Genomic DNA, 23,193 nt, shown 5'->3' with positions numbered 1-23,193 from the left:
CCCAGTTTTACTCTTTGATTTTCAAAAAAAAAATTTTTTATTACACATCACAGTTTATATGCAGTATAAACTTTAGAAAAAGATCAGAACAGTATTGTAATACTGATTAGGTTTAAATGGCAGTAGCTTATTACTTCTTAAAATCAGTTCTTTTTTTCATGAAATTGGGGCATAGCATTAGCAATTGTAACTCTTCAGATGCTTTTTTTTTTTTTTTAAACGTAGTAACTAATTAAATTGCTCCTTTCTTCCTTCTATGTGTGATCCTGATTCTGCTGGACTTTCTGCTGAACTTCATGACACCACCACTTGGGATTTTGCCAATTTTTCTTGTCACTTACATTTGGCGTGTTCCAAATGGACTTCATATTTATTATGTGGCATTAGCACAATGATAGATTTCCGCAAGGACCATCATCTCAGATGGGATCACCTATGGGGAGTAGAACAGGTTCTGAAACCCCTCAAGCACCAATGAGTGGTGTAGGTCCTGTTAGTGGTGGTCCTGGTGGTTTTGGTAGAGGAAGCCAAGGGGGCAACTTTGAAGGCCCTAATAAGCGTCGTAGATATTAAACATTCTTTCATTCCTGGCTTACTTAGAGAGAAAAGAAAAAAAACGTCTCTGGTATGCCTTTATACTTTTACTTGTTTCCTGGAAGAAATGGTTTTATTGTTAATGTATGTAGACTTTAAAGTTTTTCTTTTGTAAAACTTGAGGTTTTTGTATTTTTCTTTATTCATACATAAGCTTTGTAGATTGGTAATGATGATGCTCATCATTGTGAATGTTAAAATGTGTTTGTGACTTTAACTAAATATAAGTATGCCATAGAACTGTGAAGTCTATGTAGTTAATCTCAATAAAGAAATCATTTTGGATAATTTACAAATGTTACTAGTAGTGTTCTCTCATAGTTTCACTAAACTTTGCTGTAACAGTAATACTTCGGTTGCTTTAATTAATCCCAGCCTTTAAAAATGAAAATGATTTTCTGCTTTTTAGTAGCACTGAAGAGATAGAAGCTTAGTGAAAGCTAATGTCAATAGGGGTAGATAGAATAGTGCATTGGGGAGGGGTGTGGGAACGGGTTTACATTTGTAATAAACCATTGATGTTCTTTCTGTGAAATCAGAGTTGCTGTCTACATTTCATATAGATTCTGAATATTCAAATATTCTAAGAAGGAATATTAAGGATATCTTTGTCCTGTGCTGAGTTTTTCAAATAAACCTTTTGAATCTTGGAAAAAAAAAAACCTGTTTGGAGGCAAATCTCTTTTGCTTATAAAATAATGTCTATTTTTAATCTTTTTTACCATTATTTGGTGTATCTGGATCTTACCCTTTAAATTTTCTTTTAAAATCAAACAATACAGTTAGGTTGGATGTTAAGTGAGGATTTGGTGTGCTTTAGAAGAAATTAGGCATTTCCTGAGAATGTTGTTTATGGAAGTACTATAGATGGATTAATTCTGAGTTGTTGTAAATATCTTCATATAGTTTGGTAAGTCTCTCCAGTAAACTTGTCTGATAGGCTAGTTGTATTTCCAAGGAATACAGTTTAAGTGGTGATTTAAAGAAACAAAAACAGGGAATTAACTTGAGAATGGCTAAGGTCATTGGAATCAGATTAGATCCCTCTACAGTCTATGTATTTTGAATTTTGATTTTCAGTACTAGGGAGAAACAGATTTTATCACATTATAATTGTTATTCTGAAAGTCCTTGCTATATTTAAAATTTTGTGTGTTAGCTATATTTAATTTAAAATTACATTTAAGGAATTACATATCCACCTTAAACTACAAATCTAATGCATCAGCCATTGATCATAATATGGTTATTTCTCACATAACATTTCAGTGTATTACTGTATCATGCTTTTAGCATTTCCATGAAATATTCTGTTTTAAAATGAACAGTATGTAAAAATTAAGTTTTGCATGGTGTATGTTTATGCTGGAAGGCATAATTTGGAATTTAAATTTGGTTAATTTAAAATCTTGCATAAAAGCAGTTGTAAAGCAAAATTGAGGTGCATTCTTTTGTAACATTTGTCTTGTGTATTATTTCACATTATCTTTTTTAGAAACAGGATGGATGGAATTATTTTCTAAAATTTTCAGTATTCACAGGCTTTGTTTTTGGCAAATCTTCGGAAACATGATTTGGAGATTGTAAAATAACAGTAAAAAATACTGTTCTCATCACATTTTCCATGCGTATGAGTTGGCATGGAGTGGAATTTGTTTTAATTAACTGATTAATTACAGTGTAGGGAGTTTTACATTGATATTTAAATGATTTGAATGATACCTGTTGTACCTAAATATATATACCTTTCCCATCATCTATAGTTTTATTCGTATAATCCTAGGTAATTTCTAGCACTGTATTTTGCTTGAAAGCTGAATTTAAAGTGGGAAAAACTTGATCCTTTGATGTTAATACCAAGCTGTCTTTGGCCAAGGCTGTGAAATTCTGTAACATTGATTCAAGAACATTTGAAAGCCAGTGCACAGAGATGTACTAATCTCCTGAACATTCTAGTGTCCGGCTCAACTCTGGCTCCAGGAACAGAGTTCTACACAGCTTTTTCCCTGCATCAAGAAAATCTTTGTTCCAGTACTTATCAAGTTTACCCTGGGAACAATCAGCTTCTGAGTGACAGTCAAGTGGAGCATCTGTGAACTCCCAGTTATTCAGGTTTTAGTGTTTTTGTATGAACAACTTTGTGGCTGGTTCAGTCAATTTTTTTTCTTGTGAATTAGCATACATATTGGGGAAGATATTTGAATGTTATTGCTTAAAAGCAGTAGATACAAAAATAAATACTAGTATTAGCTTTTCTAAATAAGTGTGGATTTGTCACATGCTACCATAATTCTTTCCATAAAAAGGTAATATGAAACAATCTTAGACTTCTAACACCACAATATTATGTTTCCTTTTGTATCATAATTTGAAACACTGAGTTTAAAGTCTGTAGGATTTAGATTCATATGCTATTAATATGTAATTAATGTACATAAAATAAAGGAACACCCATTTTCCTAAATATTTTGTCAAAATTTCCCCATTTTTGTTTGTTTTGAAGACAAATAATTTAGGTTTTCTTCTTGACAGATCTAATTTTTAAAGAACTTTTGGTTCACCCATTTGTCATAAAGCCCAATTTATTATTCCTTGAATTTTTGGATTTTTCTATTTAAAATACTGAGCTTTCAGTGAAAGAGATGAAATATTTATTTTTAACCCAACAGTATCAGGAATATTAGGGAAAAAATAAGCATTTTCACCAGAATTGCCATTTACTAGAAATAGAAATTATCAAGGACATTAATGAAATATATTGGATCTTGTTTCTCAAGTATTAATTGAAATTACATCTTTACGTTTTATTAAAAAACATACTTGTTGAATATTTCAGTAACTTGGTGTTTATATGTAAGGTTTATAGTAATTGCAAAGTATTTCTGAATGATTAATGGTCATTAATTAATGTTTGGGGTTTTGTTGATAATTACAGCCTAGATTCTGAATGAGGAAAAGATATATGTGTGATTGAAATAAGTGTGTGATTGAAAAAAAGTCTTATGAGTGTGATGAAATTATGTTTAAGCTCTTTTAAGAAAGGTTTGAAATTTAGTGTCAAATGGGACTCTCAGAAATAAAAGGGATATATTATTTTGCAAAAATAGAGGAAATTTCCTGGGGAGTACTGGGTATTTGAATGTTTTTTTGTGTGTTGTTACATTATAATATCCAATAACATGTTAAAATATGTTCCTGAAATAATAAGAGGGTGGTAATGATTTGAAAAATCAGACTTAACATTTTCAAAAGTAAGTTAGTGAACACCCACATATCTAACTCCTAAATTAAATACTTTTAAATATTTTCCTGTGCTTACTTCCTACATAGATATTTGTAGACATGGACTTATTTTGGGCCAGGGGTGGGGGAAGAGGTGGGAACTACTTCAAAGTAAGGAGCAAGTCCATCACTGAAATTGATGGGTTTGTTTCATCCTAAACAAATGATTAAATAAATTGAGAGTAATTTCGTACTGGACAAGAGTATTATTTCTTTTCCTGTACCCTTCAGAGCTAAATTTTTTAAAAACCAGGAAGCAATTTTAGTGCGCTCATTTTACATAATTGTTTTTCACTGTTGTGTAAAGTGGAACCACACATAGCTTCCCAGTTGAATGTGGACAAGTAATTTATAGGATCTCACTCTGGAGAAATAGTGAAGAATTTAATTATTTTTATAGTATCTGATATTAAATTGTTTTAATAGTATCTGATTACAATCTATGTATTATATATTAGCTTTTTTTGGTCACAACCACTGTCTTCTAAGTACAGAAAAAGCATCTTGAAATTTTGTTTTCTTGATTACTGAAAAACAATAATTGAAGTTTGAATCTTTATAAGACACAACCAGAATGCGTTACCTTGGGAATATTACTGTACTTCTTGTCTTTTTCCATATAACCATAATTTAGATTATAAATACCTCCAGGGGTTCCTCTTCGTTTTTTCATATAGTTTTCCTTTTCAATAAAAGAAGCTTATATTTTCTAGATGGAATATACTGCATTTCTTAATCTAGTCAGAGTTTGTAGTACACATTTTAAAGAATTATTTTTCAAGTATATTGTCTTATTGTTTGAATCACTTACTGTTATCTTACCAACTCCTCCCCCCTCTGCAACAGTTACTAGATTTTGTTGACTGTTTATATAAAAATCTTGTTAGAATTACTGTTTCTTTCCGAGTTAATGAAATGGATTTTAAAAGGTGGTATTCTGCTTCTACATGTACATAAAATTTCAGTTCTATTTATAAAAGATAATCACCCAAATTTCATGTAAGGCATTTACACCTCAAAGTTAAGACTAATTAGTGAAGAATTAATTAGTGTACTTAGTAGGAACACATGATTTTTAAATTTTCAACTTATTTTTAAAAAATATTGTCAATAAGTGGTTTTTATTAATTAAAAACAAGGTTCCGGCATTACTTCAATAGTAATATGTTGACTTTACTTGAGTTGTAATGTAATGGACCTAGAGTTTCTTAATGATCTATATAAATGTGTTCTTGGTATTGTTGAAGACTTTGGAATTGGTATTTGTATCTAAAATTTGTTTCTAGCTCTGAAATGAACATTTCAGATATTTAAGTTAGGAAATACATGGATATGAGGTAGTGTCAAAACTTAAAGGAGTAGCTACAATAATATGTTTTATATTTATATCTGTGACTGGATATTTTAAGACCTATTCGTCCTTGTTCCATCTTATTTATGCAAAATGTCAACCTGCCAGACTTTTGTGACTGTGAATGAGAGTTTAGGTATGTTTTGGGATTTAGTCATATATAATCTTATCACTATTAACTTTGCCAATTTTGGCCTATGAGTTATTTATATTTTTATTTTTGTATGCTTATGTGAACAATTTATTTTCGGCAAATTGTATGCTTTGTCGGAATAATTATAGTTAATTTTTCTTCAGGCTATTTTCAGATTAGATAACATTAAATCTGTATCAAATGTAACACATTGCTTAGATTTACAAATGTTGCCTAGTGTTTTTATGTAATGAAAAAAGCGATCTCACACATAGTAATTCTATTTTAATTTCTCACCTTTTAAAGTGTTGGAGGCAGTAGTAACTTGCTCAGTGGTTACTTAGTCTTTAATGCTAATTTTTTAGAATTGCTTAGAATATTTGCATGTTCATGGACTGGGTAGAATATTTTTTTGGGGGGGGAGTAGAATATTTTAAACAGTAGAAACTAGCAGTTTAGCAAAGTGAACATAAAAATCGGAGTAATTGTTTGCAAAATGATACTTTCTCAGTCATACAGAATTTCATGTATTCTGAGCCATGTTATTCAGAATTGTACTATATCCCTTGTACCAGAATGTATTGAGGGGTCCTATTGTTTGCTCTTGTGCCCTTTCCTAAGGCAGAGATACAGTAGTGGAACAACAATATCCCTGCTCAAGATTAAACACCAGCAGCCATGAACGTCCATTCAGATTGGTGGTTCTCAAACTTCAGTGTGCCTTGAGGCTCCTGGAGGGCTCATTAAAATATCTCTGGGCCCCATCCCACAACTTCTGCTTTCAGCCGGTCTCAGGTGTGGCTGAGTAATGTACATTTCTAAAAAGTTCCCTGATGATCTGACATTGGGCTTGGGGACTCCTCTTTGAGAATTTCTGTTCTAAAATATTAAAAGAATCACAGTGACATTTTGGTTGGTTGATTTTTGGTGGTGGCAGAGGTGATTGTCCTGGTACATTGTATGCTGCTTAGGATCCCTGGCCAATTATTGAAACCATTCAAAAACTTCCAGCTACTGCCAGTTGATAAGTACTGCAAAAAGTCCATTATTTTTAAGTAGGCACTCTCATGGCTATTGAGTACTAAATCTTTTGCATAATATGTAATTATTACCTTCATTTGAACTAGGATTTCATTTTTGTGTCACAAGCCTAGTTATTTCAAGTGAATATAGAAAAGTACAATTTGAAAATTTTATAAAACTTTTTCACTTAACTGATTTGCAACTACTTTACACCAGCATGAGAAATGAAACAGTGTGATAATGTTTTAGTATCAGTATATTTGAAGATGCTTGGGACACCTGGCTGGCTGTAGGACTCTTGCTGGACCTTGGGATTGTGAGTTTGAGCCCCACGTTGGGTGTTGTGGATATTTAAGAAAAAAAAAAAATCTTAAAAAGATCTTGAAGATGCATATGCCTGACAGGTGAAGGTTTGAGAAAACTTAGTCTTTGCTTACTATATTGATAAATATGAATACAGTGACACCATTTTGGTGGATTAAAATGATGGCTCAACCTTTCTCTTTTGTGAACTGGTCTTTAGCTATTCTAGGTTGAAGATAAAGATTTGATAAATGCATATTCTAAAGACCATGAGTATATTTATTAAATTGTAGTTTCCTTTTGGTTTTAAACTTCCATTTGCATTAGTTATTTTAGAAAGTAATGCCGTCAAGGAGTTCAATAAATGGAAATTGTTGAGTAATTTTATGGTAAAAAGTTAGAGCCTGGCTTGTGAGACTTTACAAAGATTAACACACATATATATGATTCAAAGTCTATTCAGAATTATGCAGTACATTAAAACAATTAAATTGGGCCATAATGAGAGGACGTAGTATATTGATTATGGTTCTTTTCAAAAGTTTTTGACTGTTGGTGCAAAGAAACAATCACCTGGTTTGTAGCCTTCTGAATATCTTAGGTAGTTTCTAGAACATTGTGGTGTATGTCTTCTAAGAGTATCTGTGTATAGGAAAGGAGGTAGACTTTTTTTTTTCCCCCTAAGATTTTATTTGAGAGAGAGAGGGGGAGAGAGTGTGCACAGAGAGACAAAGGGAGAAGCAGATTCCCTGTTGAGCAGGGAGCCTGGTGCAGGGCTCAAATTTAGGACCCTAGGAATCATGATCTGAGCTGAAGTTAGATGCTTACTGGACTAAACCACCCAGGCAGACTTGTTTATAATAGTAATTTAGATATCACCTAGGTGCCTGTCTTCTCTTGCTTCCCAAAGATTGCACTAGCATAATGTAATTTATGCTAGTTTTGCCAGGAAATCACACTGACCAAGCATTCTGTGTATTTTGTGGACTAGAAATGGGTTTGACTCTGAGAGGTTACATATCTGTCAACAAGGAAGTCAATTCATCTACCCTTTTATCTTTTAACTTTGCACCAACCTACCCCTCCCTCATTTTTTCTTAAGTCAGATTCCTTACTCTGTGGAAACCCAGGACTTAAGAGACTACTAGATTTCTTCCCCAAGGTGGCTTATTAACTCTTTTCCAACTGAGGAATTTTTGTGCAGTCTAATGAGAGTAAAACGTCGTTTCATCTATTTAAAATTACGTGAATAGATTTATTACACATTTTTCCTGTTCAGTAATTTATTACTAATTTTCTTGAAGAAATGATTAACTTCTGTGGTAGTACTTGGACACTACAAGTGAATTATAGTTATACAAAAATCAGTGCTTAACTTTATTTTTTTAGGTACACAAATTCAGAAAAAAGATAAAATTTGAAAAAGGAAGCTCTTGAACTATACATTACTGAAGTTTTCTGGCTCAGATTATGGTTTCCCTATATAGTAGTGTCCCCTTATCTGAAGAGGAAAATTCTAAGACACCCACCCCCCATAGATGTCTAAAGGTGCAGATAGTACCAAACCATATATATACTTTTTCCCCCATTTCCATGCATGTCTGTGATAAAGTTTAATTTATAAATTAGGCACAGTAGTATTAATATATTAATAATGACTAATGAAAAATACAATAATTATAACTGTATACTGTAATAAAAATTATGTGAACTTGGCCTCTGTCTCAGAATATTGTACTGTACGCATTGCCTGTGATGGTGTGAGGTGATAAAATGCCTATGTAATGAGATGGAGTGAGGTGAGTGTTAAAGGCATTGTGATATAGCAGTAAGCTACTACTGACCTTCTGACCATCTGTCAGGAGTGTCGTCTGCTTCCAGATTATGGGTAACAAACTTGGAAAGCACAACCACATATAAAGAGGACTTTTATATAATCCCTGCACACCTGACCCCATATTTAACAGCTGCTGTCATCCTACTAGGCAGGCATAAAAACTTTATAGATTTGTATTTGATCTGTTGCTACTATTTAGAATTATGCATGATGATTAATTGGGAAAATTAAAAAAACCTTATTTTTTTGTTTCTTTATATTATGGTACATTGACTTTTATCTGGAGCCAGTAAATCTTTTAAAATATTAGAGGAGATCAGAAGGTTTTGGAAAATGGCATGCTCCAAATTTTAGGGATAGGAAGTATATAAAAAAACAAGTGTTCAGATTGTTAATTTCTGTCTTGCCTAGATAGTATGTTCATATTTATAGGGGAGTAGATTTTATGTCCCGGTATTCATGCTACAATGTTAGAGCTGAGGTAAACTAAGATGTAGTTAGGTTCATATTACGATCTTTGAGATCTCTTAGTGGATGAGAGCAATCTCTAGATTAATTGAAATTATAGATCTTAAAATTTGAATTATTTTGCAGCTACTTGAACCAAGCTACTGTCACAAGCAATTTCTAGTCTCTTTTATACATCACATAAGTATGTTGTACATGTTAAGTAATTTAGAACTTAAAGTGTTCATTGCTGGTTTTCTACAGTTGCTATATTGACCGTTTCTTGCAGTTTGGGCACTGCAGATTAGCTGTGCACAGAGTAGAACAACCCTCCGTTCCTATGGCACTAGTGTTCCAGACCTAGAAGAACAAATAAGAGTCGAAATAATTGATGAGGTAAAAAGGGTAGAAAAAATGACAGCTTCTGTTTTAGATAAGAGGACTGGAAAATGCTTATCTCAGGAGACAGAGGGACAACATTGTTTAATTTAGTCTGCGCTGATAAAAGACAACATGTAATAGATGAAGTGGAAGTCATAAGTCTGTTGGAGCTGTGCTGTTCAGTGTGGTGGCCATGTGTGAACTGTTGACTCTTTGGAATGGGACTAGTGAGATTAAGACTTTTAATTTTATTGTAATTAAGTTGGATATAGCAATACAGTGTGTTTAGCATATTTGGAACAACTTGGGTATGCAAATTTCCTTTTGCATCTTAAATATAATAAAATCTAAATACACATAAATATTGGAGAGAATTTACCACTGACTTAGATGTGTAAAGTACAGAATTGCAGACTTGGTATGAAGAAATGAATGTAAACTATCTCAGTGTTTAATATGATTGTTGAAATATATTTTGGATATATTGGGTTAAATAAAATATATTATTTAGCTAATTTCATCTCTTGCTTTTTTTCTCTTTAATGTACTTAGAAATTTAAAATTTCTTACATTGCCTTACTTTTCTTCCAGATAGTGCTGGTTTATAATAGTAACTTTGTCAAATTTTTTTTTTCCTTATGTGAATGTAATCCCAGAATCTCATTACATGGTGTAATTATCCAGTTCAGTTATTTTTATCTTTTTAAAAAATTAATAATTTGAGTTGAACTCTAGATAGAGTTTATGTATTCACCATTGGGTGTTAGTGAGATTGATTTCCTGGTAGTATAATTGCTTAGTGTTTGTAAAGGAGTGCAAGAAAGAAATTTGAATAACGGTTTTAGGAAATAAAGTGTGCACATTAAGTTTACATTTATTCCTTTCACTTTTGTTCCCCCCTTTTTTTGTTTATTATCTACTTGATACTCCATAAAAGTTAAGTCCAAAAATTGTCATACAAGATTTCTCTCAAAATCTTTGAAGTTTTTGTGTTCATGTTTATTTCATTCTCTCCACGATGTCAGCTCTAGGAGAATAAGGATCTTACCATTTGTGGTTTATCCTCATTTGATAGTACATCCTGATTATAAATGTTTTTTTAGCAAATGATTGACACCAGTTTAGGGCAACACATGGTGTTTACATGAGAATATAAAATGAAGAAAATATGGTCCTTGTGCTCTTGGGATTTAGAATTTAATGATTTTATGCAAGCAAAGTGTAAGGCCAGTTGATAGGAAGGAAAGGAATAGGAAATGTTCTGAAAACCTTGAAGCAAGTATCCACTTACCTTGGGAAGACTGGGAAGAATTCACTAAGATAACTTTTGAGCAGGTCATTAAGGTGAGTAAGTACTTGCGAGCTGTAGGGTTTTTGGAGGTAGACGATAAGGAAGGGGTGGGTTGTGGGATGATGGAATGGTGTAGTCAGAAGGACTAATAAGTGAACAGTTAATAAGGAGCTGTCTAGTATAGGAGGTGAGAGTAGAAAAGGGAAAAAGTGTTCAGATGAAACTGATCTATCTAAATTGAATTTTGATTTTTACCTTTTAGGTCCTGGGTATCAGGACAAGAATTAAGTGGATCAGAAAGCAGAGAACATAGATCATTGGTTCTCTCCCACACTCTCCACCCTCCACATGATATTTGAAAAGATCTTTAGTGTCTGTGATGATTGTTCAGATTCCAGACAATGATTCAGAAGTAGAGCGAACTTAATAGACTAGTTTGGTGGAAGAGGGGAAGATGAAAAGTGTTCTGGTTTTCTAGTTTGAATGATGGGGTGATGGTGCTGAGTAACATTAACTGAAACACAGAAGGTAAGTGTGTTCAGGATTGGGTTGGGATATTTAGTTGCTTGAGGTAGAGGAAGGTATTGGATTTTTAAAACCATTTTGGTTTGAGTAACTGGTGGATTATTGGAATTCTAAAACTCTGCTGGTAAAATACGTCATCTCAAGGCACAGTTTTTTGTAACTGAAGGTGTCTGTAATACCCTCCTAACTTGTCTTGCTTTTACTTTGGTTCTTGTAATTTACTTTCCACATAGTATCTAGTGTACCCTTTTAGAGTGTGAATTAGATGACTGTATGTCTGCTTTTTAGATGCAGTAGTTTTGCATTTAAATTAAAACCCAACTATAGGGGCACATGGGTGGCTCAGTTGAGCGACTGACTCTTGAATTTGGTTCAGATGGTCATGGGATTGAGATTGAGGTCCCAGTTGCACTGTCTTCCCCCCCCCAAAAAATATATTTATATATTTCATATAAAATATATTTTCATATATTTCATATATCCAACTGTATTGTAGGCCCTGGAGCTTTTTTTTTAAAGATCTTTTTGGAGTAATCTCTACCCAGCATGGGGTTCAAATCCACAACCTCAAGATCAAGAGTTGTACACTCTACCAACTGAGCCAGCCAGGCGCCTCTACCTTTCCAACCTCATCTACTTTCCACCCCTTGTTCACTAAACTCTAAAGTCGTTCCTCTGTCTCCCCAGATATTTTTATAGGTTTCGAAAGAAAGAGTCCCCAATAAAATTTTCATTCCTGTCACTTTCAGTATATGATATTTACTTATTTGCTCATTGTGCCTACATTTTATTCATCTCTTATCAGTGTTTCCAATATTGTAGCATAACATTTGACACTCAGTATTTCTTCAACCAGTCTGAGGGAAAATCCAGAAGACCATCAGAAGAGTAATGGCATAGATTTAAATGTAGTGTCAGTACCAATTGAAGTGTGTGGATGAGAATCCCAGTTTGCATATGCATTCCCTAAATTGTTATTGAGCATTTTTGTCTCAGCAACATTGTACATATAATAGTAAAGAAAATACAGTTGGTCCTTAACCTTCTTTGAGCTTGAAGTCCATTGGGTAGCAAGAGAAATCATGGGAAGAAATGATAAATTCTTAGTTCTGTCATTGTCGTTGTATTGAAGGTAAGAGCAAGAAGAGCCAGTGGAGAATGTGAGTTAATAGCCCAGTTTTTAAATAGAATTTAGGAGAATGTGTACCCTTACATATACCTATATAGAAATATATCTAAAGAAAGTACTAAGAGCTAGGGAGGGAGGGAGAGAGGAAACGTGAAGGGAGAAATTTCAAATGGATGACCTAGAGGCTGGAGAATGGATGAGGTTGGTGGCAGGAAGACATTTTTAACAGTAAGGATTCTTAAATTTTTTAATTTTTATTTATTTTTTAAGATTTTATTTATTAATTCATGAGAGACACAGAGTGGGGAGAGAGGCAGAGACATAGAGGGAGAAGCAGGCTCCATGCAGGGAGCCCGATGTGGGACTCGATCCTGAGACTCCAGGATTACGCCCTGGGCCAAAGGCGCTAAACCGCTGAGCCATCCAGGCGTCCCAGTTTAAAAAAAACAAAAACAAAAACTCAAAAAAGTGTTTTGTGCATTGGGTGTATGAAATACAGTGGTGTTTTGGTGTTGGTGGAACTGTAAGCATTCAGGAGACCAGAGGAACTGGACATTTCAGCCTTCCTGAGATGTCCAGAGTGCCTGGGTTGCTCAGTTAAGCGGCTGACTCTTGATTTTGATCTCAGGGTTGTGAGATCAAGCCCTGTGTCAGGCTCTCCATTGTGCATGAAACCTCCTTTAAGATTCTCTCCCTCTCCTGCCCCTCCCCATCTTAAAAAAACCCTCCTGATGTGTCCAAATCCTATTATATTTCCAGAAAAAGAACATTTGTTTTTCTTAATGAGTGTAAAATGAAACCTCCTGGTTTTAAGAGTTTACATGTTTGTTTTTCTCTTGCCTTTTTTCTTTTTTAAGATTTTATTTGAGAGCACATGCAAGAGAAAGTGGGAGTGTGGGAGGGGCAGAGGGAGAAGCAGACTCTTGCCTAAGCGGGGAGCTAGATGCAGGGCTCAAGTCCAGGACCGTGGGATCATGACCTGAGCCGAAGGCAGACACTTAAGACTGAGCCATGCAGGCACCCTTCTCTCCTACCCTTTTTTAACGTTGGTATAAATCGAGAAGATTAGAAGCGGCAAAAGTAGGACAGGTCCACTGCAAAGAGCAACTGTTCAGTAGGGTACCCTATGAAAGTGCAGCTCATTGTTGATGTGTTTGTCCATACACATTTTTATATGTGGTCCTCAGATAACACTTGTAGAGATGCTGAAGTTCTGATCATGGTAATTCTCTAGTAAAGAGTTAAGATTTCCAGGAGAATTCATTCAATAAAGCTTGGATGTTATGAAGGGAACACGTACTTAGTCCTCTTTTATACATAACTTGGGTAGTGTATCAAGAGTTGAAAAAACTTGTTCAAATATTGGGAGAGGAGCACCTGTGTGTCTCAGTCAATAAAGCATCTGCCTTCTGCTCAGGTTATGATCCCAGAGTCATGGCATCCAGTCCCGCATCAGGCTTCCTGCTTAGTGGGGTGCCTGCTTCTCTCCCCCCCTACCACTCCCCTTCAGTTGTGTGCTGTCTCTCTCAAATACATAAAACCTTTAAAAAATAAAAATAAAAACATTGGGAGAGAAAAGGCATGTAATACAAAGTTTGAAGAAACTTTTGGTCTTTTATTAACAGCTCCTATTTAAGATGGAGTAATTATTCCAGTACCCTAAAGGATTTCTTAAAGGCTACCGATTCCCTTCCATTCCTTTATCATGGTCTTTGAGTTAACATTCATTACTGTTCATTTTGATGGATTATAGGGACTTTTAAAATCACTTATAAAAGAGCCACTATTTGGTTTTCTGAATTACCTTTACAATAATATTTTGAAATATTTCTAAGACGATAAATGAACATTTTTCGTACTTGTATTGTTGACATTACTGAGTTCCTGCATTTTGATTTTTATCTTTCATATATTTTATAGTAAATGGAAATTAAATTAGGAAAAAGGGAATACCACTGAGTCTGTGGAATCTAAAGAAAACTTCCTGTTTTGCCACTTTTCCCCCATCCTTCAGAGCTGATGAAAAGGGAGATAAATGTCTAAATACTGGGGAATGACTTAAAAATTTTCCAGTTTACATTATGGCACAAATTTAGTTAGTAATCAACATGTTACAGTGGTACATGTCATCTAACATCTACAAGGAGGACAAATAAATTGAGTCAGGTTAGCCAAAGTTCTAATAACATTTTTTTTATATAGCAAATATGTACTATGTGAAATACAAGAGTGTGTTTATTTTAAAGCGCAGTGAATGTGGAACTTGAACTCAGGACCCTGAGATCAAGACCTGAGCTGAGATCAACAGTTGGGATTCTTAACCTATTAAGCCACCCAGGCACCCCTAAGTATTTTTTTTTTACCCCTAAGTATTTTAATATTTACTTGAACTTTAGTTACATTTCCACACTCACTAGTATGGAAAGAGAATTGGTTTTTAAGACCATAATTGCTATTTGAACTAATTTGTATAAATTCTTCATAAATTTTTTCCCTGACATTCAGTGTCTTTAACATTTCATTTATTTCCCATGCTCATCATCCTACTTTTTGTGTCCCTCCTCATCCCAGGATTCCCGTGGAGGCTTACTTTTTTCCTGCTCCAATCTGAGCTGTTGCACTCTAGAACAGCTGCATCAAAACTATCCAAGAGCCTTAGTGCTCTTCTGGATTGTATGTTCTCTTTGCTGGATCATCATTAAATGAACACTGGAGAATTTGGCAGCAACTATTTTTGTTTGTTCTTTAATAATTATTTTCTTTTGGATAGTACTTGAACATATGCATACACAATAGCATGGGTGCTAGTACTACAGTGAGTTTTCTAGAATTTTGTCACCTCGTTAAAAATAACAGGTATTAAAATGCTAATATAATCTTTGTTCTGTCATACTTGGATATATGCTAACATGTATATGGTTTATAAAGTGTTTTAAAAAATGGTTGGGGCCTATGAATTGTATGGAATTACATCATTGTTACATTTGGAAAGAGCATAGGTTAGTATAAAATAGAGGTGCTCATAGATCATGAATAACTAATTCTACAGTAGGTACTGTTGACATGGACCATGTGCTCTATTCATTAAGTATTTGGTACATTTAAGACTAAGACTCTCAATGTGGTCTGCCTTTGCTTAAGACTTAAGGCATCCAGTGCAGGTAGGGTAGATACAAAGTGCTCCTGTTGTTGAGTAATTCCAAATTCTGGTGGCAGAGGAATGGAATATAGCACACTGATTATGATACAGGGATGAAGAAAAGGCATAAAGGAAAACAAGAGGATGGTAAACACCCGTAGGAGCAGCACTTTTGAATAATTTGAAACTTATATTTGCATGACGTGTGAGGCAGGCAGAAGAAAGGAAAAATTAACACATAAAGTAAGTCTTGGAATCTTTGTTATCAATAAAAATGCATTTTGTTGTTATTGTTCTGGAGCATCACATGGAGTAGATTATCACATACTCCATTACCCATTTTTAAAAATGTGTGTTCACCTCAGTGGCGGTGCTGGTTATATTTGGGTGACTTCACATACTACACATGAAATCTGTTGTCCAAAATTAAGTGTTACAGAGAGTTTGGAGAAGAGAAATGTATAGAAGATAAACTAATTGGGAAGGATGAGAATGTTTTTGCTTAGGCATGGGAGATACAAAGGACCATTCAGAACAAATACTTGTTTGAGATCTGGAAATAATCCTTAGCATGTTAACACCTAATAAAAATCAACCAACCTTCAAATACTGCTGATACATAAACTAGTCAATATATTTTTTGAATTATTTGAATAATAATAGATATCTGATATACAAATGTGGAAATATGGTATGTAGTGAAAGTAAATTTCTCCATGCCATGTCTACCAGTTGCCCAGCTTCTCTGTCCAGGTATAATCATTGTTACTAATTGCTTGTGTATCCTAGAAATTTCTATGCACTACAGGCATATTTGTATTCATTCTTAATACATATGTAAAGACACAGTACACATTTTTGCCATTTATGTATTTCCTCAGATTCTCCGTTTTGGAGTTTGTTACAAATGGATATGTGAGAGAGATCCGTTGTTTTTACACCTGTTGTTTTAGTCATTGTTAGGTATGTTACAGATCTTTTTTGGCCAGTGATTAGTTGATGTTCTTCCCCTCCCCCACCTGTTACATGCATGTGTTATAAAGCATGTGTATAAATGTGTATATAGGATAAATTTTCTACCAGTTAAATTGCTTGGTTACGGTTAGTATATTTTTTAACTTTTTTTTTTTTTTAAGGTGTTCCCTATCCTAACTCTGAACAGTAAGAATTTAACTTTATTCCTTGCAGTCCCCAACCAAATACATAAAGTCAGTCAAGATCAGGAGTTAATAAAAACTGATGGGATTGTTGCAGGTGTTTAGAAGTTTTGAAATAGAAATTATGTAATTGAATTTGGGAGAGCTTTGATGTCTAAAGTTAGCTAATAAGAATTCTAGGAATTAGAGACCTAAGGTTTGTGCTTTAAATATCAGATTACCTTAAGTAGATGCCTGTTTAATTAAACTCTATTGTCTTCGAGAGGGTTATCAATATGCTAGATTTTTAAAAAGTTTATTATAGAAGGAAGCGAGAGAGTGTGATGGGGGGCAAGTAGGGGCAGAGGAAAAAACTAATCTCCAGCAGATACTCTGCTGAGCGTGTGGAGCCTGGTGTGGGATTCAATCTCATGACCCTGAGATCATGACCTGAGCCAAAACCAAGAGTCAGATGCTTTACTGACTGAGCCACCCAGGTGTCCCAGTACGTTAGATTTTTAAAATGACGTGGTGAACATTAACAGTTTACCTTATGAGAGGCATTACACTCAATTTAATAATGGTTAGCTTAGTTTTTTGTGGTAGAGAAGGAGGATATTACACTCATCAGAAATCTTTCATTTAAAAAATTTCCACAGTTCTCCAGTGATGGGAATGGGCATTAACATTGCTGTGCCCAAATAGCTAACTTGAATTTTGTTTCTTAAATATCAAGAGTAGGAAGAAACAAAATTTTCTAGAAGGATTCCCATTTTTGGTGTTCATATTATAATATCACTTTGAATTTCAAATCTTATATGGAAATACTGGAGGGAGGTAGATACTTCATTTACAAGCCAGAGGTTGGAGGCTCTAAGCTATATTTGAGGTTAGTTCTACTTAGAATTAATAAAATAACTAAAGGACAATTGTATATATTCCCAAAGAATTGTGGTTTTTATTCAGTGAATTATTATTCTTTTAAGATTTTATTTATTAATGAGCGGCAGAGAGGCAGAGACATAGGTAGAGGGAGAAACAGGCTCCATGCGGGGAGCCCAATGTGGGACTCAATCCCAGGACCCTGAGATCACAACCTGAGCCAAAGGCAGACGTTCAACCACTGAGCTACCCAGGCTTCCCTATTCAGTGAATTATTATGTAAGTTTGAACACTCAGAGCAAAATGAAATTATTTTTTTTCATTAAAAATTATATCTTCAGATAGTAGCTTTTAACAATGATGTATACATTGTTTGCCCAGGGACTTAAATGAGCAGTTTGCTGTTAGCAGAACTAAAGTCTCCTTGTTCAGAGGTCATTTCTTCCACCTACATCCTTCAATATTCATCATACTCGTGGAGTATTCTCTCTCCAATGTATTACTGGAGAATAAACGTTTTGTTTCACAAACACAAGATACAGCCGGGCTGGGGAAAGGGACAAGTCCGTTGTAGCTAGGATAGTCAGAGGAAGCTTCTTTGAGGAGACATTAGAGCTGATTGGTAATCTGAATGATCAGGAGGGGACTTGAAACATTGGAGGTGTTGAAGTTTGTGACCCTAATTCAAGCTGAGGGCGTTATTTATAGCACAGGGTAGTAGGAAAATGTTGCTAGAATTCAGTGAACAAAGCAAGGGTGTTTCTTAACCCCCTTTTTTCCCTTCATTGATTCCTCTCAGGTCCCCCATGAAATTTTTTGAACCCCCCCTTCATGAAATTTTAACTCAACTGTTTATATAAATATATCTGTTATATCTATGCTTTTATATGTTGGAGATTTTTGCCCTTCCCTGCTCCACTATCTCCCTCTGGGGGCAATACTACCCCATTGAGAACGCAAGATGTAGAGTAGTGTGTGCCACAGTAAATAGTTGAGATTTTTTTCTTGATGAGAAATCATCATAAAGGCTTGGGCCAGGTAGTGACATGATAGAGTTTATGTATTAGAAAAGTGTTTTAGCTACTCATGGAGATTTGACTCCAGGAGAGCTAGAATAAAAAGGCGAGCCAATTAGACCAGTAAGGGGAGGTGAAAGGTAATGGTGCTTGGTCTACAAAGATTATAATATAAAGAGATGCGGAAGAGTAGAAAGAACAAAAGAGGGAAGAGAGAATAAATGGATGTAGCATTAATGGTCATAAAGTAGGTCTACATATGAGGTTGTTGAAAGCTTGGGGAACAGTGTGCCCTCCACATTACAAAGACAGGTTGCCTATAGAACCCACTGAAATGAAGGAAGGAAATAAATGACCCTTGGTAAATATGAAACTTGTCTGATTTTAAACCTCTTGTTACCGTTTGAAGTTTGTTTTTTAGTCATTTGGGTATAAGTATCAAAAAGAATTGGGCAGCCCGGGTGGCTCAGCGGTTTAGTGTGCCACCTTTGGCCTGATCCTGGAGACCCAGGATCGAGTCTCATGTCAGGCTCCCTGCATGGAGCCTGCTTCTCCCTCTCTCTCCCTCTCTCTCTTTCTCTGTTTCATGAATAAATAAATAAAATCTTAAAAAAAAATCACAGAATTTAGAATGGCCAAAACTCCAGATTTATATCAGTTTTGTTTTTTATTCCTTAATAGGAATGTACTGCCATATTTTGTGCCTTTTGGTCCATACTTTTTACTGGGGAGTCTTTTTAAAAACCTACCTAGTTTGTGTTCTACCATAGTGGTGATTATTAGTCTATGAACATGTTCAGTTAAAGTTTCTGTTAGCATTAAATAATTCTTATCTAATAGGCAAATCTTGGGCCCTCCAAGATATTGAGGGATACTATTGTGAATTCCCTAAGGCATCAGGACTCTCCTATAGGTGCTTACTGCGGTTTGTCGCATTAGTGAACAGGTTGTTTTTCCAAGATCATACTGAATGTTATTAGCAGAACCCAAATGAGATTTTATACCTCACAGTTTTGTCTCAAAATTGAATATAATGAATGAAGAATTACTGGGAATGTTTAACAAACCCTGATGGTGACTGAAAATGGCAAATAACATGAGTAGCAAATATGGTTTAAAATGGGACTGATGGGAATTGCAGGGAGTTCTGAGATTCACACACCATTCAGACCCTGTAATTCCTTGCCAAGGAGAGGTGTGAAGTCCTCTTGGGCTCTGATGAGACAGTACAGGTATCTGGAGCTTTTGCTGATAAGAGTATGTTGTATTTACAAATGATGTGGAGGCATAAAAAGTTGAGAATTGAGATTTAATGACTTTTATGCCTTGTTTTTGTGTTTTCTGTTCTGTTTCTGCAGCCTAATTTCTTATAGCTGGTGGTAATCAAACAGGAAATTTTGCACATTTTTAAAATGTGACAAAAATTTTTGAACTCGTCTGTTTTTAGACTTTTCAAAACCCTTTTTTAGAACATGGGTTGGCATCCAGCCATCCTGGCATACATGTCCGGGACATAGTATTTTCATCACTGACTTAGTTTAGCACCTGTTTTCTACCCTATATTTAAATCAATTTAAATAGATAACACATAATAGTGCAGATTATACTTACATAATGTTTGAGTAATTTCTCCCCAGTGTAACCACTTGATATTTACTGTGTATGAACAGGGGATGGAATCTGCAAGAAATGTTTTTCCTCTTAAGATGATTTTATGTTCAAAGTAAGTAACATGTTATTTTGTATGGTTTTAAGTATATGGTGAAAAATAAACTTGAATATTATTTGCTAATTCATTTCCAGTGCTTTTTCATTATATATGAACTGGTCGATACATTAAATAATGGATTCTTTGATGTGGCAATAATTTTCTTGAAATACTGAACTTTTAAATAGTGGAAGCCATACAGGTAAGTTCATAATAACCATCTATTATCTTGAACTGAAAGTGCAATTTATTGTTATTGTACTGCAACTTGTTTTAAAACTTAACTTTGGGGTACTTCAGACTCTTGATGTCAGGGTCATGAGTTCGGGTCCCATGTTGTGCTTAGAGATTACTTTATTTATTTTTTTAAATTTTTATTTATTTATGATAGTCACACAGAGAGAGAGAGAGAGAGAGAGGCAGAGACACAGGCAGAGGGAGAAGCAGGCTCCATGCACCGGGAGCCTGACGTGGGATTCGATCCTGGGTCTCCAGGATCACGCCCTGGGCCAAAGGCAGGCGCCAAACCGCTGCGCCACCCAGGGATCCCCTAGAGATTACTTTAAAAGAGAAAACATAAAAACCTTAACTCTGATTATGCAGTGATCAGATACATTATCTTTGGCTTTTGGGGAAGGAGTGCTTGAGAAATCTTAGGTGATCACAAGAAGATAATGCTGCCTTTTATTTCCTTTTCTTTTCTCTCTCCCTCTCTTTTTTTAAATTAAAATACATACAGGTCTGAGATCTTGAAACTGTGAGTTAGTTACAACTTTTCTTAGACGTCATGAATTCTGTATGATAAAAGTCATCAATTTGTACTTTATTAGATTTCATTTGAGTCTTTGCTGAATTTTACATTTCTTTGATAATGGCAGTAAATGTTACGGCCTTTGGAGAAAAAGATGGTGTTTGTGTGGGTGTGTGTGTATCAAATTATTTTCCTGAAAAACCTAGTTGTCCTCAATAAAGCTGAAAAAATAAAGATTTATAAAATCTTTATGTATTTATAAATGATAATTCCTATTTACTCAAACACAACCTTTTTATAGATACTTCTTAATTTTGAGTTGTTATATGAACTTTAAAATAATCTCTTTCTCATTCTTTAATTTAAAAAACTTAAAATCCTGGGGCTCCTGGCTGGCTCCATCTGTGGAACATGTCACTCTTGATCTCAGGTTTGTGAGTTTGGGCCCCATGTTGAGTGTAGAGATTACTTAAATAATCTTTGAAAAAAATAGACCTTAAAATGCTGCTTTTTAAAGATTTGGAATAGCCTGTCACTTAAATCTGTGAGTTTGGTTTGGCAGCCACTTTTTTCATAAACTTCTGGGCCCCTTTCTAGTTAGTATATCCTGCGTCAGAGGCAACCTCTGTTTTATTTTGATCATCATAGATTAGTTTTGCCTGTTTCTGAAGTTCATGTAAATGGAATAATAGAATATATACTCTTTGCTTCTGGCTTCTTTCATTCAATATAGTGTTTTAGAGATTTATTCTGTGTTGCATATATCAGCAGTTGTTCCTTTCTCATTGCTGCATAGTATACCAGTACATGGATATGCCACATTTTTATATCCAGTCTCCTATTGATTCTTGGGATAGATCCCAGTTTGAGGTTATTATTAATAAAGCTCCTATGCACAATCTTGTACACATCCTTCACACACCTCACACATCTCATTTTTCTTGGGGAAAATATCTGGGAGTGGAATTGCTGAGTATAGGGGATGTGTAAGTTTCTTAGAAACTGCCAACAGTTTTCCACAGTGTCTCTCCTACTTTTACATGAGCAGTGTATGTGATTTCTCTTGTGTTCTGCATCCTTGCGCATCATTGTGGTTTTTAATACACATTTCCCTAGTAACTTCTCATACACTTTTTGCCCATTCAGATACCTTATTATGTGATGCATTTTGCCTTTCATACCCTCATTGCTGTTTATACAGTAGTCCCTCCCGCCACTTAGCTGAGAGGGTAACACTTTTTGAAGACCCCCAGGGGATGCCTGAGCTGTGGATAGTACCAAATCTTATAAATAACTATGTTTCTTCCTGTATTATGTAACCTTAATAAAGTTTAATTTACAAATTAGGCACAAGAGATTAACAGCAATTACGAATGATGGAACAATTTTAACTATACAGTAATAAAAATAATATTGAGTATGGTGTCTCAAAATGTTTAATGTACTATTATCTTTGTGTGATGATGTGACATGCCTACGTGATGAGCTGAAGTGTGATGAACAGTGTAGGCATGGTGAAGTAGCATTAGGTTATTATCAATCAGCCTTCTGACTTTTCAGAAGAGGGTCATCTGCTTCCACACCACCTTTAACTATAGGTAACTGAAACTGCAGAAAGTGTACCTGGGGGTAAGGGGGGAATGACTATCATAAGGCTGTGTGGTTTCATCACTTGTCTATTGTAAAACTCATTGACCTATATATAACCTATGATTTTTTAAAAAATTGGGAAAAAATATAAAAAATTTTAAAAATTGGGTATCTTGATTAGAATTCTGGAAAGCCAGATGATAAGGGAATGCAGAATTGAATGTTCATATTATGGACTTTTGCTTTTTGTAAAATATCAGTTGGATAATAGGTGTTATTATATAATTTAAGTTTTATTATGATGTCTGGCAGGCTAATGTAGGTAGAAGATACACGGGTTGACTAAAAAACAAAAAGCCCTCAGTTTGCTATATTTTACTGACAAAAAAAAGATTTATTTGTGAGAGAACTAATGGAAGGGGGAGAGGGACAAGCAGGCTCCACACAGCAGAGAGCCCAATGTGGGGTGGATCCCACGACCCTGAGATCATGACCTGAGCTTGAACCAAGAGTCAGATACCCGACCGACTGAGCCACCTAGGAGCCCCTTATTGCCAATTTTCAGGCCAAAAGAGTCCGTGAAAATTTAAATGTTGAGAAACTTTCTGTATCTTTTTCTCAACTAACTGTTCAGTTAATGGACTGTATTGTTCCATTTGTTCATCACTTGAAATT

At 34.8% G+C, this 23,193-nt stretch overlaps 1 protein-coding gene across 2 annotated transcripts in view; it reads left to right on the top strand.

The window, feature by feature from the left end:
• The window catches only part of PSPC1 (paraspeckle component 1), a 107,454-nt gene that overhangs the window by 67,729 nt on the left and 16,532 nt on the right, over positions 1-23,193 (top strand). For both annotated transcript variants that reach the window (XM_025996623.2, XM_072719776.1), the window contains exons 9-10: positions 388-16,398; positions 20,273-20,379. In XM_025996623.2, the coding sequence (XP_025852408.1) occupies positions 388-573 (186 nt within the window). In that variant the 3' untranslated portion in view covers positions 574-16,398; positions 20,273-20,379. The remainder of the gene's footprint in view (positions 1-387; positions 16,399-20,272; positions 20,380-23,193) is intronic.

Source organism: Vulpes vulpes, chromosome 9, assembly GCF_048418805.1.
Source record: "Vulpes vulpes isolate BD-2025 chromosome 9, VulVul3, whole genome shotgun sequence".
NCBI lineage: Eukaryota > Metazoa > Chordata > Mammalia > Carnivora > Canidae > Vulpes > Vulpes vulpes.
Note: the sequence above shows the minus strand (reverse complement) of the source record. Positions and strands in the feature narration are given on the sequence as shown.